The sequence below is a fragment of the Ranitomeya variabilis genome, chromosome 1 (assembly GCF_051348905.1).
Source record: "Ranitomeya variabilis isolate aRanVar5 chromosome 1, aRanVar5.hap1, whole genome shotgun sequence".
Classification (NCBI taxonomy): domain Eukaryota; kingdom Metazoa; phylum Chordata; class Amphibia; order Anura; family Dendrobatidae; genus Ranitomeya; species Ranitomeya variabilis.
The window spans coordinates 902,806,922-902,831,499 of record NC_135232.1 but is presented as its reverse complement, the minus strand read 5'-3'; the positions used below and the strand labels follow the sequence as shown (position 1 = coordinate 902,831,499).

Here is a 24,578-nt window from a genome sequence, read left to right as displayed (position 1 = left end):
AATGCCCATGAAGGATGTGCAATTTTTTTTTTTTAAGTATTTGGTATTATATGTGAGCCCTGCAGTAACTCTGTAGCCACTGGTGGGCAGTTTCACTCTCATTTCCTTCATATCAAACTGACATCTGGGATAAGTGAGAGCATCTGCTGCTTTCAGACATCCTATGGATACTACATCAATTATGAGAAGGAGATGAGAGTGAAATGGCTCATCAGTGTCCACTGATAGGCTGCAGGGCTCCCGAGACATAAGAATGTCAGGTGAGCCCCGGGAGACCCATTGCTGAAAATACTGGGACAGCGCTGTCACCGGAGGTGAGTATAGGTTGTTAATATTTTCCTTGGGGGAATATGGTAATTGAGAATGGTTTTTTCAAGTAGTGAACAAACCCTTAATTAAAAATAAACGTTACATACAGTATAATAAAAAATAGACTAAAAAGGTCTATGTTATTAATTGGCTTATTTTTACTTTATGAAATGGGACAAATTAAGTTGAATCACATAAATGTAATAACTTGCCATAAAAAAGGATAAATAGACTAACACGATACCTGACATCCTAACTGGAATTTCTCTGGCGTAATCCAATCTTCAAGCATTCTTAAAATGGATGCTCCCTGTAAAAGAAATATACGGTAAGTATTTTCTGTGCATTTTTACCTTTCAGCTTATATACTTATATAGCTTATATACTTATTCAAATTATGGTAAGATTTCTATGTAAATCCAAGTTATCTTCTTCTATATGACGAAGTTGAATAAATGGCATTAATAATTCAAAAATCGGAATAACTTGAAATTTCTCACATCCCTGGTGCTGATGCACTGAGACTTTACAGTGGCACAGGAAGAGCCTACATGTCTGTACAGTAGAATATTCTCATCTAGAAGTGTTGCTATCAATGTAAAAGACCTCAGCAATATGGCAGACAGGTGAAGATCTGACTGATTTTATATAAAAAAAAAATGGTGAATTTGGGTGATTTCTGTTCATTTTATTAAATGCATGGTGTCAGAAAGGTAAATTTATAAATATGGCATTTGGTATAAACTATACGGACTCCATTCATCATTGCTATTTTCCAGTTGTCCAGAGTCATTTACTCCTTTCTACTGGCTTTAGTTTTTGTGTCTTATTCCCTACTTGTACCCTTACTATTTATTTACCTATTATTAATCAACAAGAGTTAGGTCCCATCCCGATTGGGGTTCACCTTGTTGCGGTGGGAAGACTTTTCTGCTTTTTTGATCAAAACACTATTAACTAAGCACCCTACGTAATTACATGTACTATTACTATTTATTTGAGTATTTATTATTATTATGTTCTGCTTGTTAAATGTCCACAGTGTGAATGTGCACATCTGCATTGCATTTATACCAACATATACTCTAGCTCAATTTTTTGGTTATGGCTTTAGTTTGTGCGTCTTATTCTCTACATATTTTACGCCAATGTTTTTTTTTGCCCTTTCCCTTTTTTTATTTAATTTTTTTTTATTTCTACCACAACTTTGCTTATCGATGTTTTAGACATGTTCATGACACATGACTTTTACCAAATGTTGCATTTTTTGGTGCATCTCACTGCAGTTTAGAGTGATGAGTCTGGAACTGTTTTTAATTTGGCATATTCATTTTCTTAAGGATTTGCGGCTTCGGTGCTGAATAGTCACACAAAAAATGGTTAAGGACTAAAATTAATAGCACTTTGGATTTTTCGTTAAATTTATAGACAGTGCGCGTTATTTTAAAGAATTTGACACAAAATGCGTCAGTGAATACCACAAGTGCCATACCTTCTTAAATGTACTTATGCTAGAAAACTGGTGTAAAGGCACTAATAACTCTGCCTCATTGTTAGCAAATGTAGTAGGTGTGCTGGCATCTTCCGGAATCGGGGACAATTGGCACCTGAAAGGCAACAAGTTTGACAACCTGCAGTCTTATTAGCTAAATTGCTCCTGCTTGTAAACTGTCTGATTATATTATGGGATTATATAATATTGCCAAATTGACAAAAAAAAGCTACAGGAAACAAACTAAAGCAAATGCGGCAGAACATAATTCAGAAAAGAGGGACCAAGAAACTAATCAAAATGATAGAAAGAAGAAGTGAAAAATTCTTCTTTCCATAGTAAATAAATAAAATATATTCTGTTTTAGATTAGTTTTATAAATAAATTAATTTCCAACCTTGTTATATGAGATGGAATCAAAGACAGATGTAATTTCAGCTGGGGTTGAGACGCTGACAATAATTGGATGGGAAGACAGCAGTGCATCATCTTTCATTACAGGTAAGAGGTCATCTATTAAAATTTGGTCAAGCTGTAAAAAAAAAAGTTTATAGTGTATAAATTGTTATGTTAAATAAAAGCTTATCATTTCTGTATATGCAACAAACATAAAAACAGCACTAACCATAAAAATGCTATATAACAGCTCTATATACATACAATGTGTTCCAAGTTATTGCGCATATTGGATTTAAGTGTCATAAAAATGTATTTATTTTTTAAATAGACTCATGCATGGAGCAGAGGGTGCGGCTGCCTGGGCTCTAAGCTACCTTTAAAACCCTGCTGTTCTGTTGGTCAAAAATGACCGTTTTTGAAATTCTATAATGTTATAAAAATTCAGCGTGTGATTCTGAGACTTGAGGGTCCCTGACTTTTCGTCATTAGGGGGGTACTCTCTGTGGGAATTTTTTTTTTTTTTAATTTTTGTTTACTTTATTTGGTACAATTTTTTTATGTGAAATCTAAACAGAACAGCAGGGTTAACTGTACCGGTTAAACTTTTTCCGTCAGAGCAAGGAGACATGATCTTCCTGCACTGCCCCTAAGGGGCCCCGTGAGTTGGGGGGGCCCTGGTGCCAGCACCAGCACCAGGCCCACCGCTCGTCATCGCAACTTTAAGTGTGACACTTCCTCCCTCATCATTCTTTCTCGGCATCTGACATCTCAGCGAAGCAGATGACGTCACTACATGGCGCCCGCTACACTGAGATTTAGAGCACTTGCTGCAGAGACTGAGCAGAGGGGCAATGAGGATGAAAGGTGAGTATTGTATTTTTTTAGAACATTGTGGTGGCTAAAATATCGTATGGAGGACTATGGGGTGCATTATACTATACAAATGACTATGGGATGCCTTATACTGTATGGACTATGGGGTGTATTATACTGTGTGGAGTATAACCCCTTTATTATTATTATTATTTATTGTTATAGCGCCATTTATTCCATGGCGCTTTACATGTGAGGAGGGGTATACATAATAAAAACAAGTACAATAATCTTAAACAATACAAGTCATAACTGGTACAGGAGGAGAGAAGACCCTGCCAGCGAAGGCTCACAATCTACAAGGGATGGGTGAGAATACAGTAGGTGAAAATAGAGCTGGTTACTGCAGGTTGTAGGCTTCTCGGAAGAGGTGGGTCTTCAGGCTCTTTTTGAAGGTTTCGATGGTAGGCAAGAGTCTGATGTGTTGTGGTAGAGGGTTCCAGAGTAGGGGTGATACGCGAGAGAAATCTTGTATACGATTGTGGGAAGAGGAGATAAGAGGGGAGTAGAGAAGGAGATCTTGTGAGGATCGGAGGTTGCGTGTAGGTAAGTACCGGGAGACGAGGTCACAGATGTATGGAGGAGACAGGTTGTGGATGGCTTTGTACGTCATGGTTAGGGTTTTGTACTGGAGTCTCTGGGCAATGGGGAGCCAGTGAAGGGATTGACAGAGGGGAGAAGCCGGGGAATAGCGGGGGGACAGGTGAATTAGTCGGGCAGCAGAGTTTAGAATAGATTGGAGGGGTACGAGAGTGTTAGAGGGGAGGCCACAGATCAGGAGGTTGCAGTAGTCAAGGCGAGAGATGATGAGGGCATGGACTAGGGTTTTTGCAGATTCTTGGTTGAGGAATGTACGGATTCGTGAAATATTTTTGAGTTGAAGTCGGCAGGAAGTGGAAAGGGCTTGGATACGTGGTTTGAAGGAGAGATCAGCGTCAAGGATTACCCCAAGGCAGCGAGCTTGTGGGACTGGGGAGAGTGAGCAGCCATTTACTGTAATGGATAGGTTTGTTGGGGGGGTCGCGTGAGATGGGGAAAGATGATGAATTCTGTTTTGTCCAAGTTAAGTTTCAGAAATCTAGCACCCTTAACCCCTTAAACTTTTCACGTGACCATCCAAATGTAATACTTCCCATGTTTGATTTTCATGTTCCGCTATTTTGTCCCACTTTATTTCTCATAGTTGGGAAGAATGTAGAAATAGCATATGTGAACACATGCTATACATATACAATACATTTTTATATATTTTCTTTAAAAAAAATAAATTACCATATTCCATGTTGGTTCCGCTGAATTAACCCCAGAATACTCAAAGTAGCTGGCAAAGCCTTCATTAAGCCATAAGTCATCCCACCAGTCCATCGTCACTATGTTTCCAAACCACTGAAATAAAATGCAACATGATTATTATCAATCCTGCAGAGAATCAGTACTTAATTACATAGTAACTGCTGCAAATCTGTACGTGCTATCAGATACCCGATTATAAAATATATAATTTATGATATACTGTAAACATAGAAATTTTAGTAAAATATACATTGCATATTAGACATTCTGTCAATTAAAATCTACATTCCATAGTAAACTTGTAACCATTCTGTTCTTTAGTTAAAAGCAACTTCCATTTAGTAATCTCGACTCTATACTTATCTCAGTGGTGTAACTATAAGGTCTCATTCACATGTCGGGATTTTGCATCTGTGTTTGTAAGCCAAAGCAAGGAGTGGAACTTAGGGAAAAACTATAATTGAAAGACTGACACCTGTTCTGTCTTTTGGAGACACTCCTGGTTTTGTCATGCAAATACTGATGAAATACTGATGCTAAATTACTGATGTATGATTGAGGCCTTAAGGTGCAGATGAAAGGAATTGGAAAAATATATTCTTACAGTATATCTATTATCTGATGCAGCCTGTTCTATAAAATGGAAGGGGCAAAGTACACAACAACTGTTTGAAAAGGTTGCTTTAACCAGTTCAGAACTGAGCCATTTTACCCTGTTCCTGATCAGAAACATTTTAGGTTTACCGTACATGCACTTTTCATGGCTCTAAAAAAGTCTCATTAAGATATTCAATTTTTCTTTCTAGAGATAGATGTGGCTTAATTTTTTATTATAAATGGCAAATATGTGTCTATTTTCCACATTCTTTTATTTATTTATTTTCTTTACGATCACAGAGGACTGCTAAAAACATTCTAAATTGCATTCCTTTATCGCATACAAATTATTTTTCTATATTGGACATATTTTTTCCCAATTGGGGCTATGCTAGAAACAGAGATTCAGGCCGGCGTCACACTGGCGAGTTTTACGGACGTAAGAGCGCAGAAACTACGTCCGTAAAACTCGCATAACATACGGCACAATTATTCTCAATGGGGCTGCTCCTATTAGCCGTATATTACGGTTCAGTATTATACGGCTTTCTACGGCCGTACAAAATCGCAGCATGCTGCGTTTGTCAGCGTACTGCGCAAAAAAATCACCAATGAAAGTCTATGGGGGCGAGAAAAATACGGATTCCACACGGACCAGCAGTGTGACTTGCGAGAAATACGCAGCGCTGTTAGTGAAAAGTCGGTAATTCAATTGCCGGCTTTTCATTTCTCCTGCACAAACCCGACAGGATATGAGACATGGTTTACATACAGTAAACCATCTCATATCCCCCTTTTTTTTGCATATTCCACACTACTAATGTTAGTAGTGTGTATGTGCAAAATTTCAGCGCTGTAGCTGCTCAAATAAAGGGTTAAATGGCGGAAAAAATTGGCGTGGGCTCCCGCGCAATTTTCTCCGCCAGAGCGGTAAAGCCAGTGACTGACGGCAGATATTAATAGCCAGGAGAGGGTCCATGGTTATTGGCCCCCCCGTGGCTAAAAACATCTGCCCCCAGCCACCCCAGAAAAGGCACATCTGGAAGATGCGCCTATTCTGGCACTTGGCCACTCTCTTCCCACTCCCTGTAGTGGTGGGATATGGGGTAATGAAGGGTTAATGCCACCTTGCTATTGGAAGGTGACATTAAGCCAGATTAATGATGGAGAGGCGTCAATTATGACACCTATCCATTATTAATCCAATTGTAGGAAAGGGTTAAAAAACACACACACACATGATTGAAAAGTATTTTAATGAAATAAACACAGCGGTTGTTGTAATAATTTATTGTTCTCTCAAATCCATTTGCAGTCCCTCGCTTGGCAACATAATAAACGCACAAGATACATACCTTCTGCTGTCAGATCAGGTCCCACGATGTAATCCATCTGAAGGGGTTAACTAATATTACAAGCAGGAGCCCTGCAAATGCAGCTGTGCTCCGTGCTTGTAATTCCCCTGCGAATGAATGAAATGTAGGTCATTGACCTACATTTCCTTCAGTCGCGGTGATGCGCCCCCTGGTGGATGTCCTCATATGACCTGGAGCGTGGGAAAAAGTTCCAAGGCTGCAGTTCATGAGAACATCCACCAGAGGGCGCCTCACCGCGAATGAATGAAATGTAGGTCAATGACCTACATTTCATTCATTCGCAGGGGAATTACAAGCACGGAGCACAGCTGCATTTGCAGGGCTCCTGCTTGTAATATTAGTTAACCCCTTCAGATGGATTACATCGTGGGACCTGATCTGACAGCAGAAGGTATGTATCTTGTGCGTTTATTATGTTGCCAAGCGAGGGACTGCAAATGGATTTGAGAGAACAATAAATTATTACAACAACCGCTGTGTTTATTTCATTAAAATACATTTCAATCATGTGTGTGTGTGTTTTTTAACCCTTTCCTACAATTGGATTAATAATGGATAGGTGTCATAATTGACGCCTCTCCATCATTAATCTGGCTTAATGTCACCTTCCAATAGCAAGGTGGCATTAACCCTTCATTACCCCATATCCCACCGCTACAGGGAGTGGGAAGAGAGTGGCCAAGTGCCAGAATAGGCGCATCTTCCAGATGTGCCTTTTCTGGGGTGGCTGGGGGCAGATGTTTTTAGCCACGGGGGGGCCAATAACCATGGACCCTCTCTAGGCTATTAATATCTGCCGTCAGTCACTGGCTTTACCGCTCTGGCGGAGAAAATTGCGCGGGAGCCCACGCCAATTTTTTCCGCCATTTAACCCTTTATTTTAGCAGCTACAGCGCTGAAATTTTGCACATGCACACTACTAACATTAGTAGTGTGGAATATGCAAAAAAAAAGGGGATATGAGATGGTTTACTATATGTAAACCATGTCTCATATCCTGTCGGGTTTGTGCAGGAGAAATGAAAAGCCGGCAATTGAATTACCGGCTGTTCACAGATATCGCGCTGAATGAAATCTAAATACAGAATATATATATATATGTGTCTCAATGACATATATATATATATATATATATACTGTATATATGTTTTAATGAACATTTGAGCACATAAATCCATTAGATGTCGGTTTTGCAAGCCTGCGCAAAAATCTCGCAGTACGGATGCCATACGGATTACATACGGAGGATGCCATGCGCAAAATACGCTGACACACCCTGCCTACGGATCACTATTTTGGGAACATTTCACCGTATTTCGGCCGTATTACGGCCGTAAAATACGTGGCGTATTGTCTTACGCCGAGTGTGACGCCGGCCTCAGACTGAGAGTGTCTCTTTTATCTCTTACTTTTGTTTTAAGTTGACTTTTTTCTATTTGTTTTTTTTTTCATTTATTTCACACACTGTGCCTCTCTTGAAGTCTTAAAAGACCTTTTCGGGTCATATTAATGCATTATTTTTATTGCTGATCTCCCTTATAAATAGGGCTGGTATATTATCCCCGGTTAAGGGGTAAACATGGTAATAAACTATGTTTATCCTTTCAGTGAGGAGTCTGGCTGTGTCTGTCAGCCAGCTCCCCATCCTCACAGCTGCACATTCCCATGCAAAGTGTGACCTGTCCAGACTTGTATACTCTATGGACAGTCCAGAAACAGTTAAATAGAATCTGCTCTTTTATTTCTGATGCTTTCTGAGTGTTTTTCTTTAAATTCCCCATAAGGTTCCACAGATATGGGCCTTTGTTAATGTTTATGGCCTTTACAAAAGGGAATGTTGCTCACAGCATTCTCTAGGTTGCTTGCAAAATTACCTTGAGATCATCAACCCCTTGGTAAAGACCATAACAGTTTATACTAAAGTAAATGGAATGGTCAAGGGAGCTATGGGAAACAAATAAAAGCAAAAACTGAGTACTTTTGACCTGATGCCAGGTCTTCTTTAAACAAGCTGCTAGAAAGCCTATGGGTATGTGTCCACTTTCAGGATTGCTTCAGGATTTGGTCAGGATTTTATGCAGGTAAAATCCTGACCAAATCTGCACCTGAGGTCACTGGCAGGTCACCTGCGTTTTTTCTGCAATGTAAGGACATGCTGCGTTCTTAAAAGACGCGCCGCATGTGCGTTTTCTCGGGTGTGCCGCATGTGTCTTTTACTGCATAGTGGAGATGGGATTTCATGAAATCCCCTCCACTATGCTCTAACATCTGGACGCTGCTTTTTTTATGCTGCTGCGTCAAAAACGCAGCATTTCCTGAACGTGGAAACATACCCTAAGGGTATGTTTCCACGGTAAGTAAACGCTGCTTGTTTGACGCTGCAGCGTCAATCAAGCAGCGTCCAGATGTTCCAGCATAGTGGAGGGGATTTTATGAAATCCCGTCTCCACTATGCGTGGAAACCCGCACGCGGCGGCCCTGCGACTCCGGACATGCTGCGCGTCTTTTCAGATCGCAGCATGTCCGTACACCTTGCGGGGACGCAGCGTCCCCGCAAGGCATATCACAGGGCCCTATGGCGAGGGGTGCGATGATCCCGGATGTGTACTGTACACATCCGGCTCCATCGCGTCCCAGAAAGGGGGCGGGGCTTAGCGCCGAGCGGCTTCGCCGCTGCGGCGATACCGCCGCCCCTCCGGACCTTGGAGCCATACCCTATGAGTTCCACCTCTACCCATAGCATAATTGACAGTTCCCCATGTAAGAAAATATAGCAATAATTGTAAGTGACTTTGTGTAAACGGGGGAAACAGGACATACGGGTCCAGGAAGATCAAGGCAATATGGATGTTAGCATAAAAGTACCATGGCAGCAGCCAAAAAGCTGGCAATTTATAGAAGAGATTATTAATGTAAGATGATAATTTGATGATAAGACCTGACAAGTTTACAATGATACTGTATAAGTAGAAATTGTCCCGGTGCCCAGCTGATTGTTACAGTCTTTATTTCTCTACTCCACATTTAGACTCGGTAATATATAGATGTGCCAGGTCCTCCATATGTTTTAAGGCATTTAGGCAAATAGAAGAAATGCCTATATGAGACATATGGAAAGTCTTTATGACACACACGACCCATTTAAGGGTATTTGATTATCTCGATAAGGTCCTTAACAAAATTACAAAATGTACAGGACTATAAAAGTTTTGCATTTTTTAAAAATGCAATCTTCCTTGGGTTTGTCTTGGAGCAGGTTTGCTCATTGCTGTATGAAAAGACGTCTAATGAATAATAGTTATGCATTTTATGAAGTTTCATACCTGATGAACAAGCTCATGAGCAATTACAGCCGCCACTCTCTGCTTATTGACTGTTGCAGATTCATTAGGATCATATAGCAGGTTAGTCTCCCGATATGTGATCAATCCCCAGTTTTCCATGGCTCCAGTGCCAAAATCAGGTATTGCTATTTGATCTAGAGAGAAAAGATAAATTTGCAGCATAGTAAATGCAATAGTGAGATGTCTGCACAGAACCAGTGTCACATTAATATCAAAGTATTCAAGAAATTCTGAGAAACAGAAAACACTAAGGTATCTCGCCTCAACAGAAAAAAAGACTTTGAAATCGTGCAGATCATCACAGAAAAATGTTGACTTGTACCCAGGGCTCAGACTTTTTATATAAAAATTGGAAGCAGCTTATTGTAATGTTATTTGGAATGAGTTGTGTCCTTTTTTGCAGCAAAAGATTTTAACAATAATGTCTTATCAACCTTGTTTGAAGATGAAACATGAGGCGAAAATCATGCCGGATGGAAAAAGAGGGTCAGTTGTCCTACATTACCATTGAAACTACTGTGTGCAATAATACCTCTAAATCCATGGCAAAATAAATATGCCACACATTCCTTTCATTGCTGCAAAACAGCCTGATTTTAAAGCTAAAATAAAAAAAATTTATCAAATGTTATGACTGTATCCTCTGCAAAGAAGCTTAGGGAAATTTATATTTTTAGAAAGTAAACCATGCAACTGAAGCCGATTTGGCGTATAACTTATACAGTGACAACAGACCCCAGATTTCCTAACAGAAACCTAAATAATGCTGCAATGGAGGATCCGAACGCAAACTCATCTCAGACAGTCCTGGGCACAAAAATGGCTAATAGAAGTAGAGACAGAAGGATGTCAATTAGAAATGCACTAAAATACAATGCTTTTTGGGAATGATAAGAGAACAATAGGGATGAGCAGACCCATGGAATTTCAGGTTCTGGTACAGACCCGAACTTTAGTGCAAAGTTCTGTTCAGGTTCCAGAACAGTACCCAAACTTGAACCTCGAACACCACTGGAAACAGCTTTGGAGCTGGAAAATTCTCTCTCTCCTCCCAGACTTTCCCACGGAAACCTGAACATTAAGGCTATGTGCATACGTTCAGGATTTTTCGCGTTTTTTTTTCGCATTTTTTCGGCTGTTTTCTGCATACATAAACATCCCATCATTTTTAATGCATTCTGCAATTTTTGTGCACATGATGCGTTTTTTTTCCGCAAAAAAAAACGCATCGCGGTAAAAAACGCAGCATGTTCATTAATTTTCCGTTTTTTTTTGCGTTTTAGCCGCTATTTAATGCATTGGGAAGCTCCGGAAAAAAACCACAAAAAACGCGAAAAAACGCGGAAATGCAGAAAAGGTTTTGTTCAGGAAATTTCTGCAAGAAATCCTGACAGGTGCACATAGCCTAAAACGGACTTCCGGGAGAAGTCCGTGTTTGGAATTTAGCACCGGACACCAAATGTCCGGTATAAACCCCAAACTTTTAAGTTTATGATCGCCCATCTCTAGAGAATAATCATTGTGACCATCTGTTCACAGATAAGCTAGGGTCACATGTCTGTTTTCTCTCCAGCCGATAAATACAGTCTGCTTATGCTAATCACACTCTAATCAGAGTGGGATCCATTTTTCTCTGATGTGGAAAGAAAGAAAAAAAGTTTCTCATAGTAACATAGTAAGATTGCTAGCAAGGCCGAAAAAAGACATTTGTCCATCCAGTTCAGCCTATATTCCGTCAGAATAATTCTCCAGATCTACGTCCTTCTAAAGAACCTAATAACTGTAAGATACAATATTGCTACGCTCCAGGAAAACATCCAGGCCTCTCCTGAACCCCTCGACTGAGTTTGTCATCACCACCTCCTCAGGCAAGGAATTCCAGATTCTCACTGCCCTAACAGTAAGGCTATGTGCACACGTTGTGGATTTTTTCGTGTTTTTTCGCATTTTTTTGGCGTTTTTCCGCTGCAAAAACGCTTAAAAAAGCTTACATTAAGCATCCTATCATTTTTAATGCATTCCGCAATTTTTGTGCACATGTTGCGTATTTTTCGCGATAAAAAAATGCATTGTGGAAAAAAACGCAGCATGTTCATTTTTTTTTTTGCGGATTTCCCACTATATTATTGCATTGGGAAGCTCCGGAAAAAAAAAAACGTGGAAAATCCGCAAAAAAAATTAAACGCCCAAGAAATGCGCAAAAATTGCAAAAAACCCCACAGATTTCCTGCGTAAATAGTCCGGATTTGCTCAGGAAAATTCTGCACACTTTCCTGAACGAAGGATTAAAGTCCGAAACGCGCGTCGGGGTGCGATGTACCTGGAGGATCGGACCCCTTAAAGGATAAGGTATACATTTCATTTACTTTTGCTGATCGAACCTGGCACTCATTATATCACTTATATATATTCACATATTATTTTTTGGCGCATGTACTGCTATCCACATTATTTATTTATATTTCTTTCCTATAACATACTTCACATATAATTGTTTTGCACTAGTGCACTTTATTTGCACCTTTTGCACACACATTTTCTAGTTTTTTATTTTATTTTTTATATATGCACTTTTTTTGCAGTTGTATTTATGTACTTTTTATATAGTGTGTTGCACTTTATATATACTTCTTGATGCACCTTTGTGTGCCTCGGGGTTCGAGCAAATGAATTTTAGGTATTTCTTTTGTATACATACCTGGCCTTTTTTGTGTCCGTTTTATTGGTGCTAGTGTATTTTCGAATATATATATTTTGATATACATATGTATATATATATATATATATATATATATATATATATATATATATATATATATATATATATATATATATATATATATATATTTAGCATATAGTTTATACTTACCTCCAGGTACAGGCACACTTTTTGTATGTGCCATTCTTGCCCATTATATTTCAATAAAGGCATTTTTATATTCTACTACATGTTTATTTTGTCTCATTTTAATTTGGTTAATATGTATAAATATATTTCTTTACCTTCCATATGTAAGGCGCATATTTGCTGACTTCCATAAATGGGGTTCTTTGTTGTTCTACTTTCCTGAATGTGGGCACGTGGCCTAAAGAATCCTCTTCTATGTTGGTGGAAAAACCTTCTCTCCTCCAGATGCAGAGAATGCCCCCTTGTGCCCGTCACCTTCCTTGGTATAAACAGATCCTCGGAGAGATATTTGTATTTTCCCCTTATATACTTATACATGGTTATTAGATCACCCCTCAGTTGTCTTTCTTCTAGACTAAATAATCCTAATTTTGCTAATCTCTCTGGGTATTGTAGTTTCCCCATCATCTTTATTAATTTTGTAGCCCTCCTTTGTACTCGCTCTAGTTCTGTTATATCCTTCCTGAGCACCGGTGCCCAAAACTGTACACAGTCATTCAGTCTGTTTGTGAAAATCTGACTGCACTCGGTTGTCATCTTAGGCCATGTTCACACTTTGCGGTTTTTACCGCGGATCCGCGGCGATTTTGATGCTGCGGGTCCGCAGCAGTTTCCATAGCGTTTACATTAACATGTAAACCCTATGGAAACCGCAAACCGCAGTGCACATGCTGCGGGAAAAACCGTGCAGAAACGTAGCGGTTTACAACCCGCAGCATGTCACGTCTTTGTGCAGAATCGCAGCAATTCTGCACCCATAGAAATGCATTGATCCGCTTACTTCCCGCATGGGGCTGTGCCCACGATGCGGGAAGTAAGCGGATAATGTGCGGTTGCTACCCGGGGTGGAGGAGAGGAGACTCTCCTCCAGGCCCTGGGAAGCATAAATAGTGTAAAAAAAAAAGAATTAAAATAAAAAATGATGCTATACTCACCTCTCAGCGCTGCACGCAGCCGTCCGGTCTCAATTGCTGTGCGAGCAGGACCAGTGGTGATGTCGCGGTCACATGACCGTGATGACGCCGCGGTCACATGACCGTGACGTCACGAAGGTCCTTCTCGGCACAGCATCTTTGGAACCGGAGCGCCGCGTGCAGCGCCGAGGAGATCCAGACATCAGAGAGTGAGTATAACCAATTTTTATTATTTTTATCATTACTATTGATGCTGCATATTGCTGCATATGCAGCATCAATAGTATAGGAGTAATCCCGCAGCGGAAACCGTGGAACAAACCGCGATAAATCTGCAGGGATAACCGCAGCAGTTTTGCCCTGCAGATTTATCAATTCCACTGCGGGAGAACCCGCAGAGCACGCCGCAAAGTGTGCACACAGCCTTAGTGCGGTCCGATGTTTTCCACGGACCCACAGGCTTGCATTGCCAATTTTGATCCAACACTCAGATCAGAATCTGACATGTCAATTACTTTTTCCTCAGACCACTCGGACCGAGGAACAAATTGGACATATCCATAGCCCCATAGAATGACATGGGTACAAGTGCTATCTATCAAAATCATGGATAAGCACTCGTCTGATTTAAACGGTCCTCTGCACGAGCTCATAGTGTCAGTGGCATTGTTTGATTTTATAAGGTCTTCACAATAATGATATGTAAATCAACAGCCCACCAATGAAGGAAAACAAGCAGAGGAAACACAGCCACATAGGCACAAACCCAGACTTTTACTTTTTGTCCTGTCATCCATCTGCATACTCCAAGGTTACATATAGCGGCAAGAAACCTAAGAGGTGATGTCAAGATGTGCTACATCTTGAATAAAGTCATGAAATGTTGGTTCCTTGACTGCTGTCAGTTTGTGCTTCAGGCCAAGTGATTTTAGGACTGTAAAATGTTCTTTTGTTCATTATACTTTATATCTTACTTCATAGATAAATAAGTGCATTAGTTCCCACATTCAAGTCTTTTTACATATAAAGCTAGAAAATATTTGCAATAATTTATCTAGAAATCTGAAATACTACATAGATATAAGCGTTTGGTTTCATATTTTAGCCTGTTATGTCAAAGTTAATCTGGATTGCATTTCAGACTCTCAAAAAAAAGGGTACCGTCTCACAGTGGCACTTTGGTCGCTACGACGGTACGATCCGTGACGTTCCAGCGATATACTTACGATCTCGCTGTGTCTGACACGCAGCAGCGATCAGGGACCCCGCTGAGAATCGTACGTCGTAGCAGATCGTTTGAAACTTTCTTTCGTCGTCAAGTGTCCCGCTGGGGCGTCATGATCGCATCGTGTAACAAAGGTGTGCACGATATTGTCATTGTCATGATGATATTGTCATCACAAGTACGTCATAAAATTATCGCTCCAGCGCCGTGCATTGCGAAGTGTGACCGCAGTCTACGACGCTGGAGCGATAATTGAGCGACGCTGGAGCGTCACGGATCGTGCCGTCGTAGCGACCAAAGTGCCACTGTGAGACGGTACCCTAAGACGTGATTATTTCCAGTGAAAGATGTTATGTTACCTTCAGTTTAAATCAACAAATTCAGAGTTTACAGAAAAGAGACAAATTGGTCCGAGCCAAAGATCAGCCATCTTATAAATGAGTTACGCTTTCTCATATCTCAAACAATGTCATATACAATTAAATTCTCACGGAAGAATTTTTGGCCTTACTGACCATTACAAATTTCTCCATTTTTTAGCCATGTACTGGCAAATACTTTTTTGACTTTAATTCAGTTTTTAAAGAGGACCTATCACCAGGTGAAAAGTTGCCAGTTTTTGCTAACTTTATTAATGTTGCTCCCCTGAGTATTCCAAATTTTCCTTTTTAAAACCCTCCATACGGTTCCAGAGATAAAGGCATTTTTTGTGTGCTAATTTTTATGGTCTTCACCAAGGGGGTGTGTCTCATAGAGTAATTATGCAGAATAGCCTAAAGACATGCCCCCAATGAATCTTGTGAGCACCGCCCCCAGGGAATCCTGTTTGTCACATTCTCTTGGAAAGACAAATATAAGAATAACAAATTCACTATATAATATAGCCAATGTCTCTGAAAATTTATGGCTGATTTAAAAAAATAAAATAAAATAAAAAAATACTCAACGGAGCAGAGGGAATAAAATGAAATAAACTGGGCACTTTTCACCTGATGACAGGATCTTTTTTTGACAAGCATGGAATTATTTTACTATTTTAAAACTTAGAACTGTTGCTTTTTAGCAATATTATTTTACCATTGTGTAAAATAAAGTAAAAAAAAAAATTTTTTTGCACGTTCAAACTGATTTTTTATGGAAGTTAAACATCCTGAATGAAAAAATGGTACCTTTTTAAACCATTGGGAGATGGTTATCTTGATAAATGACATGTCATAGTCAAGGTTATTGCATCTGGCCAGTAGTTTGATTATAACTGGTGGGCATTTTTTTATTTAGTTATTTTTTCAGTATTTATTATGATTTTATTTATTTTTTGAGACCAATGGACCGGGAAGCAGTGCCAATGCCTCCACTGTATGCACAGTGCTCATATAGGAGCTGCATATAAGAAAATCAGGAAGTCAGAAAATGTGAAATCTTAATTCAGCACTCTCTTTTGGACAGAAAATAGCAAGGCACCTCATCCATGGCTGCATGATCATCTATGCAGTTGGTATTTTTTAGAGCAGCCCAAAAACATGCCTATGTATTTCCATCTTGAAATAGGCACGTTGGTTGTCATTAAAGGGTTAACAATTTGAAATGAGCAAATTATTTCTCCTCAATGACCAGTTTCTCGGTCCTTATAGTATAATTCACTGATTTCTCTTAAATTGGTCAAAAGTGAATCTCCGGTCTGGAAAATTGTTTTACTCTTTAAATTATAATACCTGACAATTCCTGATGAAAAAATATCTCATCGCGCCTGAAACAAATATGGCCAACAAACATCCTCCCAAAAAGACAATGGGAGCAAATAAAGATAAAAATATAAATAAGACCCCTTCGGCACCAACAATACAAGCCGGGAAAGGCTCACCGTCTCCGAATAAGTCTGATGACTCAGCTACCCAGTGGGACTTTGATGATACCCAGGTGGAGGCACTAGCAATAAAGGTCTCTAAGATCCTCATGCCAATGTTTGACTCAAAATTTAACCAACTGCAAACCTCTATTAATTCAGTGCTCACGCAAGTTACCACCCTAACACAAAAAATGGGGGAACTGGAGAATCGTGTGGTGGACTGCGAGACCTCCACCTCCGATATCCGCTCAATCCTTACACACCAACAAACCACCATTGACTACTTGAAGGACAAGGTCGACGACTTAGAGAACCGGAGCCGAAGGAGCAACCTACGGTTTGTGGGCATACCCGAATCGATCAAGGGAGAGGATCTCATCACTTTGTTAACCAGGGACCTGCCTAAGGCCCTGGACTTATCCTTCCCACAGAATCCTCCTTTGATCGAAAGAGCACACCGATTGGGAGACCAGATCCCTGATGAGAAAAGGAGACCAAGACCAGCGATCGCTAAATTTCTATACTACACGGCTAAAGAGGCCATTCTTAGAGCATATAGGCAGCGGCGTTCACTTGTCATCAGAGACTTTCGGGTCCTAATATTTCAGGACTTCTCACCAACAGTAACTGCCAGGAGAAAGTTGTTTACCCCAATCTGCAGTCAACTGGTAGAGAAGAACATCAGGTTCCAGCTGCTATTTCCGGCCAAACTCAAGGTGACAGAGAATGGCCGAACAACCGTATATACAGACCCGGATGCAGCAAAAGCGCACTTCCTTCCTCAAAATGATGCTGACTAGGAGAGTCAATTAGGATGATACTGATCCTCTCATTTGTGTTATGGCAGAACGTTACTTTGCCTGTCAATTATCCATGTTAATGTTTATATGTTTACAGGTTTATGTCTCCCATCCTGGGAAAGTTAATCTGTTGCTTTTTTCCCACCAGCTTCAACCTACCCCCTTCCCCCTGAGGGCGCACGGCTTCTTACCCTATCCGGCCTACCTTGAGGGACCTGCTCGCTGGGACAGGACCCGAAAGACCCAGAAGCAAATGTTTCCAATATTCGAGATGCCCAGAGCTGGAGTAGGATGAGTACCGCATCCACACAAATTACATCAGTACATGCACAACCACATACATTTATTTCTTGGAACGTGGCGGGATTGAACTCCCCAGTGAAACGCAGGCGTGTTCTAACCCATTTGAATAGATTTAAGCCCGATGTTGTTTTCCTTCAGGAAACCCACTGGAAGCAGGGAGAAGATAATTCTCTACGAGCTCCTTGGATTCAAAAGTGCTACACGGCCACACATACCACTAAATCAAGGGGCGTGGCCATTTTGCTGGGGACTTCATTATCTTACACGCTGCTAGAGGAACACTCTGACGCAGAGGGAAGATTTCTATATCTCCTGCTCCAGATTGGAGACACTGTTTATACACTGCTCAATATCTATGCTCCAAACAGCCCTAACAGCACTTTTTTCTCTAATCTATATCAGTTTTTATTATCCAAACGTATAGACAACCTTATTCTGGGTGGAGATTTTAATGCTGCTCTTTCCCCACATCTGGACAGGTCTTCCAACTCACCCCATGACAATCAGACTGCTCAAATTATTGTAAAAATGATGCAGCACACTGGTTTGTGCGATCCTTGGCGCGTGCTCCACACCACGGAAAAAGACTATACGTTCTATTCACGGGTGCATGATGTGCATTCAAGAATAGATTATTTTCTACTTACTGATACCTTGTTTGAAAAGGTGGAAAACACAACAATAGAAACCATTGAGGTGTCGGATCATGCGCCAATTACATTACGGCTCTTTCTGAACCCGCCGAGATATCCCTTGAGGCATTGGAGATTTCCATCATATTTGTTTAATTCAGAGGATTTTAGGGGATTCCTTCAGACACACTGGAACAACTTCCTAGACGATAACATGTCATCCTCCTCGGACACGTCCTTATTGTGGCGCACCTCTAAGGCAGTGATGAGAGGCCATATTACTTCCTACCTGATACATCAAAAGAGGGAAAAAAGGGCAAAATACCAACTTTTGCATACGGACCTATTGACTACCCACCAGGCCTATCTGACTGATCCTACAGACATACTTAAAAAACAAAATTACCTAGAAGCCAAACGACTCATTGATACTTTCACTATTGCCCAAGCTACAAGAAGTATAGATTTCACAAAAAAACATTATTATAGGTGGGGCGGAAAGACGGGCAGCTTACTGGCACGCCTGACTAGGCCGTTCCACTCTAGACGCACAGTTGTACAGGTGAGACACCCAGAGAACCATCAAGTGGTCACATCAGAAAGGGATAAACAACAGGCCTTCCTAAAGTACTATACTGAACTATACAGAGAACGACCATATAGCTCGCAGGACACGTGGGATCTTATATCCTCGACTGCACTACCAAAAATAACGGGAGACCAAAGGGAACAGTTGTCAGCTCCAATAACTATTGAGGAGGTGCAGTCGACGATCAAGTCCCTACACAATAACAAGTCACCAGGACCTGATGGTCTAACTGCTGAGTATTACAAGATGCTGCAGCCAGATATCACCCCCATGATGGTGGATTTGCTCAATACCATATACGCACAGGGGGAACAAGTGGAAGGCTTTCATGAAGCCCATACAATTCTAATACCCAAACCAAATAAAGACCCTCTTGAGGTAGGCTCATATCGCCCGATATCCCTACTAAATGTAGACTACAAAATACTCACTAAAATCCTGGCGGATCGCTTGCAAGAGTTTTTACCAGGTTTACTCATACCCTCACAACTGGGTTTTACAAGAGGCCGCCACTCTGCCCTGGGAGTTAGGACGGCTGTGGCCGCAACAGTTCTTGCTAAACAACAAAACTGTCCTCCCTCACTGCTACTCAGCCTTGATGCTGAGAAGGCATTTGACTCAATATCATGGAGCTTTCTGAGCACGGTTTTAAGGTACAGAGGCTTTGGCGATATTTTTCTTAGATTTCTCCACATCATACAACATAACGCAACCACTAAACTATCCATAAATAATTTACTATCTCCTCCAATCACTTTGGAAAGGGGAGCAAGACAGGGATGCCCAATCTCACCGATACTTTTTAATCTGGCACTGGACCCACTATTAAGGTACTTGCAGAAGTGGCCAGGTCTTCAGGGATTACAATTTGGGAATACTGAAATTAAAACGATGGCTTTCGCAGATGACCTTTTAATCTTTATGTCAAGACCTCGGGTCAATTTGGGCCCTTTGCTTTCAATAGTAGAGCAAAAGGGAGCAATAATAGGTTTCTCAATAAATGTGACAAAATCTGAAGCTCTGATGCTCACGGGACCTGCAAAACCTACGTGGACTCAAGGTTACCCTATCCAGTGGAAAACCCAATCTATTACATACTTGGGTGTTCAAATTACTAGATCTCCAACAGAACTGCAGCGGACTAACCTGCAGGCATTTATCAAATCATTACAGGACGACTTAAATGCGTGGAGCAAATTCACCCTCTCTTTTATAGGTCGGGCAAACCTAATAAAAATGATCTCCTTCCCGCGGCTGCTATACCTGTTTAATGTCTTACCGTTCTATCTAAGACCCGTAGATGAACGCAACATCAATCGACTATTCCGCAATTTCATATGGCAGGGAAGGAGACCTAGAATTGGACTGTACATCCTCCAACAGCCTAAGACTAATGGGGGAATCAATTTCCCAGATGTTAAATTATATAATCTGGCAGCCAATATGCGGATCCTTAAAGACTGGCTGAACGGTACATCCACTTATTCATCCAATGCCGTAGAATCACCTCTGATAGGTAGTGGGTCCCTGGTAAGCTTGTTGCATTCCCCTTATCCCTCGTTAACATCAGACCACAAAAATAACCCCTTATTCATGTCAATGTGGAGGACGTGGGTGGTGGTGCGTAGGAGGCTGCATTTATCCAGTGGTGTTTCACTTGCACAATCATTTTCCAATAATCCTAGTTTCCATGATGGAAAGGCACACCCCATCTTCTCTAGATGGCAGAGAGAGGGTTTACGGTCCATTGGAGACATAGTTGACATACAGACAAGGACCGTCATTTCATTTGCTCAGGCATGCACTTTGTTTGATTATATACGCGCACACCCTTTCCACTACATGCAGCTGCAAAGCTACGCACATAGTGTCATACACACTTTCAATGACAATGACTGGCAGGACAAATTACTGAACAAATTGAATACATGCACTCAGAATAGGGGCCTGGTCTCGGAGTACTATACATTCCTTCGTCCTTTGCTACAGTATGATACCGTAGGGGTGGGAATTACAAAATGGCAGGTGGATGATGTCTCCTTTGCGCCATCTCTTATCTTGCGGGCATTACAGAAAGCACTTAAATATATACCTTCTATCTCTTATTGGGAAATGGCATTACAGATCCTACACAAGACCTATGTTTCACCAAAACGTAGTTATCTGATGGGGAATCTGGCGAGCCCGGCCTGCTCTAGATGTGGGGAACCTGAGGCGGACCACTTTCACTGCTTCTGGGCTTGTCCACAAATTCAATTGTTCTGGCAGCGTATACATACCTTTGTGTTGACGCACACCTTATATAACATCACACTTACTCCGGCCTGGGCTCTCTTTGGTCATGTTACAGATAACGACGTCCATATTCCATACCATGGTAAAAAATTCCTTTTTATTATCTCAGCTGCAGCTCGTAAAACAATTCTACAAAACTGGTTGGCGCCTAAAGTGCCCACATTGCGACTTTTCCTAGAGAAACTTGCTTTTCTGTTTAGAATGGACTGGATAGATGCTTCTCTTCAGAAAGAGAGACGGACTCAGACATTCTTTAACACATGGGAACCATTTATAGCGATTCTTCCGACTCACACTAAGCAAGGAATCAGAGATTGTTTTAAGATGACTACTTGGTTCTTGGAACAGACAATAGCAGGTCGTCCGCCTCTGTGAGGATGATTCGCGGATTGGGGCATGCAAATCTGAGGATGTAGAGGTGGAAGCCGTGTGCTCTCCCCCCTTCCCCCTCCCCCCCTCCCCCTACTCCCATTTCCCCCAGGTGTTCTCCTCCCCCCCCCCCCCAAGAACAGACCTTTCAAAATTAGTCATTTTGCTTATTTGTCATGTTTATGCAAATTATTTTATTTACTCACATCGTATTGCTCGAGATGTGACGTAACATTGACTGATTGATACGACAATGTGCAAATTATATCTTGTTTCAGTTTTTCCTTGACCCCCCCCCCTTTTTTTTTTGTCTACATTTTATATGTGTATTGTTAAAAAAGTTTAATAAAAACATTATTGAAAAAAAAAAAATAATACCTGACAATGGCATGCCATTTCATAATACGTAGTACAATTATAATATTGGAAAGATAACCAATCTAATTCCTCCACAACCTAATCCACAGCAAGATAGAATAGGAAAAAAAAAGTTACTGTATTATACTGTACATGTAATAAGGAGGATTGTTTAACCCCTTAAGGGGGAGTATTTCAGTTTTTGAGTTTTCATTTTTTGCTCCTATTCTTCTCAGAGCCATAACTTTTTTATTTTTCAGTCAAAATGGCCATGTGAGGGCTTGTTTTTTGCGGGACATGTTGTACCTTTGAACAACACCATTAGTTTTATCATTTCATGTACTGGAAAAAGGGAAAAAAAATTCCAAGTGTGGTGAAATTGCAAAAAAAAATGCAGTTCCACAGTTGTTCTTTCTTACCATGTTCACTAAATGCTAAAACTGGCAGCCATTATGATTATCCAGGTCATTACGAGTTCACAGACACCAAACATGTCTAGGTTCTTTTTTCTTTCAGTGGTGAAAAAAAATGTCAAAGCTTGATAAAGTTTGATTAAAAAAAAATTGCGCAATTTTCAAGAGCTGCGTGAGGGCTTTTTTTTGTGCAACAAGCTGATGTTTTTATTGACACCATTTTGGTGCAGATACAATCTTTTGATCATCTGTTATTGCATGTTAATGCAATGTTGCGGCGACCAAAAAAGCGTAATTCTGGCATTTTGACTTTTTTTCTCGTTACACCGTTTAGCGAATGGGTTAATGTTTTTTTACATTGATAGATCGAGCAGTTCTGAATGCAGCGCTATGTATATATTTGATTTTTTTATTGTTTTATTTTTATTTTACATTTAAAAATTTATTTATTTTTTACTTTTTGCATGCTTCAATAGTCTCGATGGGAGTTTAGAAGCTGCACTACTTCGATTGCCTTTGCTACACACACACGCACGATGCTCAGATCCCATCGGTGACCCACGATTATGTTACGGTATCACCAATGTGCGGATTTATGACGCTCTTCCGATAAGTGCGCATTAAATGCCACTGTCAAAAATTTACAGCGGCATTTAACTAGGTAACAGTGCGGGTGGATCGCGATTCCATCCGTGGCTGTTGTAGGCAAATGTCAGCTGTATAGATCAGCTAACATGTGCCCAGAAAGGTGCAGGCTCAGCGCCGCAGCTCGCACCAAACAGGGGAGTCCGACATGGGTGTATTATTACTCACAACATCAGAAAAGGTTTAAGCTCACCTCTATATTTAGAGACATACCATATTTTCCCTGATTTTTGAGCGACCTCTGCTCCAGAACCAGATTCTTTTATAAACGGCTATTTGTCAAAAACGTTCCACCATTCCCTTAACATAGGGATGTTCTGTTCCAGACAATTTCTAAATTTTAATAATCTAACAGCGAAAAGCAACTTTGCAGTGAGAAAAATTTCAATTCCACTTACTGACCCAGTTCAAAGTGTTGTCCGGTCTTCTGATGAAAGTAGGTAGTCACTAAATGACTATAGACTTCTGAATCCTTACAGAATACACAATGCATGCTGTTATAAATTTCTGGTTTTGCAGGTAAGAGCGGGTGGTCACATGAAGTATGCGATTTGTATACATGCCGTCACGTACCAACTAGAGATTCTTGGCCTCGCTCAATACAAGTGAATTGAGTGAGGCCAAGAACGTCTTGTTAGAATTTGGCTGACAAATATCAAAATGGCATACTTGCGGTCACGTGTCCGCCTGCTCTTGCTGGCAATACCAGAGATGTGCTATGCACACGTATAAAGATTCAGAAGTCTGCGGTTACAGTGTGTAACTGCAGACTTTCATCAGAAGACTGGATAACCCCTTTAAGGATCCATCCCTATCAATATGTCATGTAGCAGGCAAGATGTACAAAACCTAATTATGGCACTTTGGGCAATAATGATAATTCTATAATAATATGCACTTTAGTGCATACCCTAACTATACTAGAGGAACATACATACCAAGCTTTGGAAGAGAATAGCTCATATTAAAGTATTCTTCAAAAAAATCAAATACGGTTTTTGTAGTGTCGGCCGCATACACTGCTGTTTCTTTCTGTAGTGGCTGCACATAGATCCTGAGCTGGATAAAAAAATCAAAAAGTCATTCTATAAGAATGAGGCTTGTGAGATAGTATAACAAATTATACGCATTACAAAGTTTATCACAATTTCATTAATTTTTATATTTTTTCATTATATTAAATCAGTGCTCTGTACAAGACTCTTCACACTGTATGCAGGGGCCGACATTCCGCATGTGCAGCCTCATCAGGGCCGGGAGGTGGAGGGGTCCCCTGCCAGGTGGCTAACATTGAGGGCAATCTAGCCTGTTTCTCCAGCCCCAAGGCTCTGGGGGGCCCCTGGCCAGATTGCCCTCATGTGCGGCAGGTAGGGAGCGATCCCTGCAGCTCCGCTGCCTAGAGTACAAAATGGCAGTGGAGCGGAGCTGCAGGTATCTGTCCTTTGCTTCCTGCCGGGTGCTTCCTGTCTGACACAGCGGCACGGCTGGATGATGTCAGCATTCAGAACGTGACTTTTTCAGATAGGAATCTGCTGCGACAAAGATGCTGTGGGTAAGGTGCAGTGGGGAGTGGTGGTGGTGGTGTGTGTGCGTAGGCAA

At 40.8% G+C, this 24,578-nt stretch overlaps 1 protein-coding gene across 1 annotated transcript in view; it reads right to left on the bottom strand.

Moving 5' to 3' along the window:
* ENPEP (glutamyl aminopeptidase) overlaps window positions 1-24,578 on the bottom strand; it is a 128,347-nt gene that overhangs the window by 69,705 nt on the left and 34,064 nt on the right. Inside the window, exons 4-8 of the mRNA XM_077278968.1 lie at window positions 23,918-24,038; window positions 9,663-9,817; window positions 4,346-4,459; window positions 2,199-2,333; window positions 554-619 (exon numbers count right to left, since the gene is read on the bottom strand). Of these exons, the coding sequence (XP_077135083.1) occupies window positions 554-619; window positions 2,199-2,333; window positions 4,346-4,459; window positions 9,663-9,817; window positions 23,918-24,038 (591 nt within the window). The remainder of the gene's footprint in view (window positions 1-553; window positions 620-2,198; window positions 2,334-4,345; window positions 4,460-9,662; window positions 9,818-23,917; window positions 24,039-24,578) is intronic.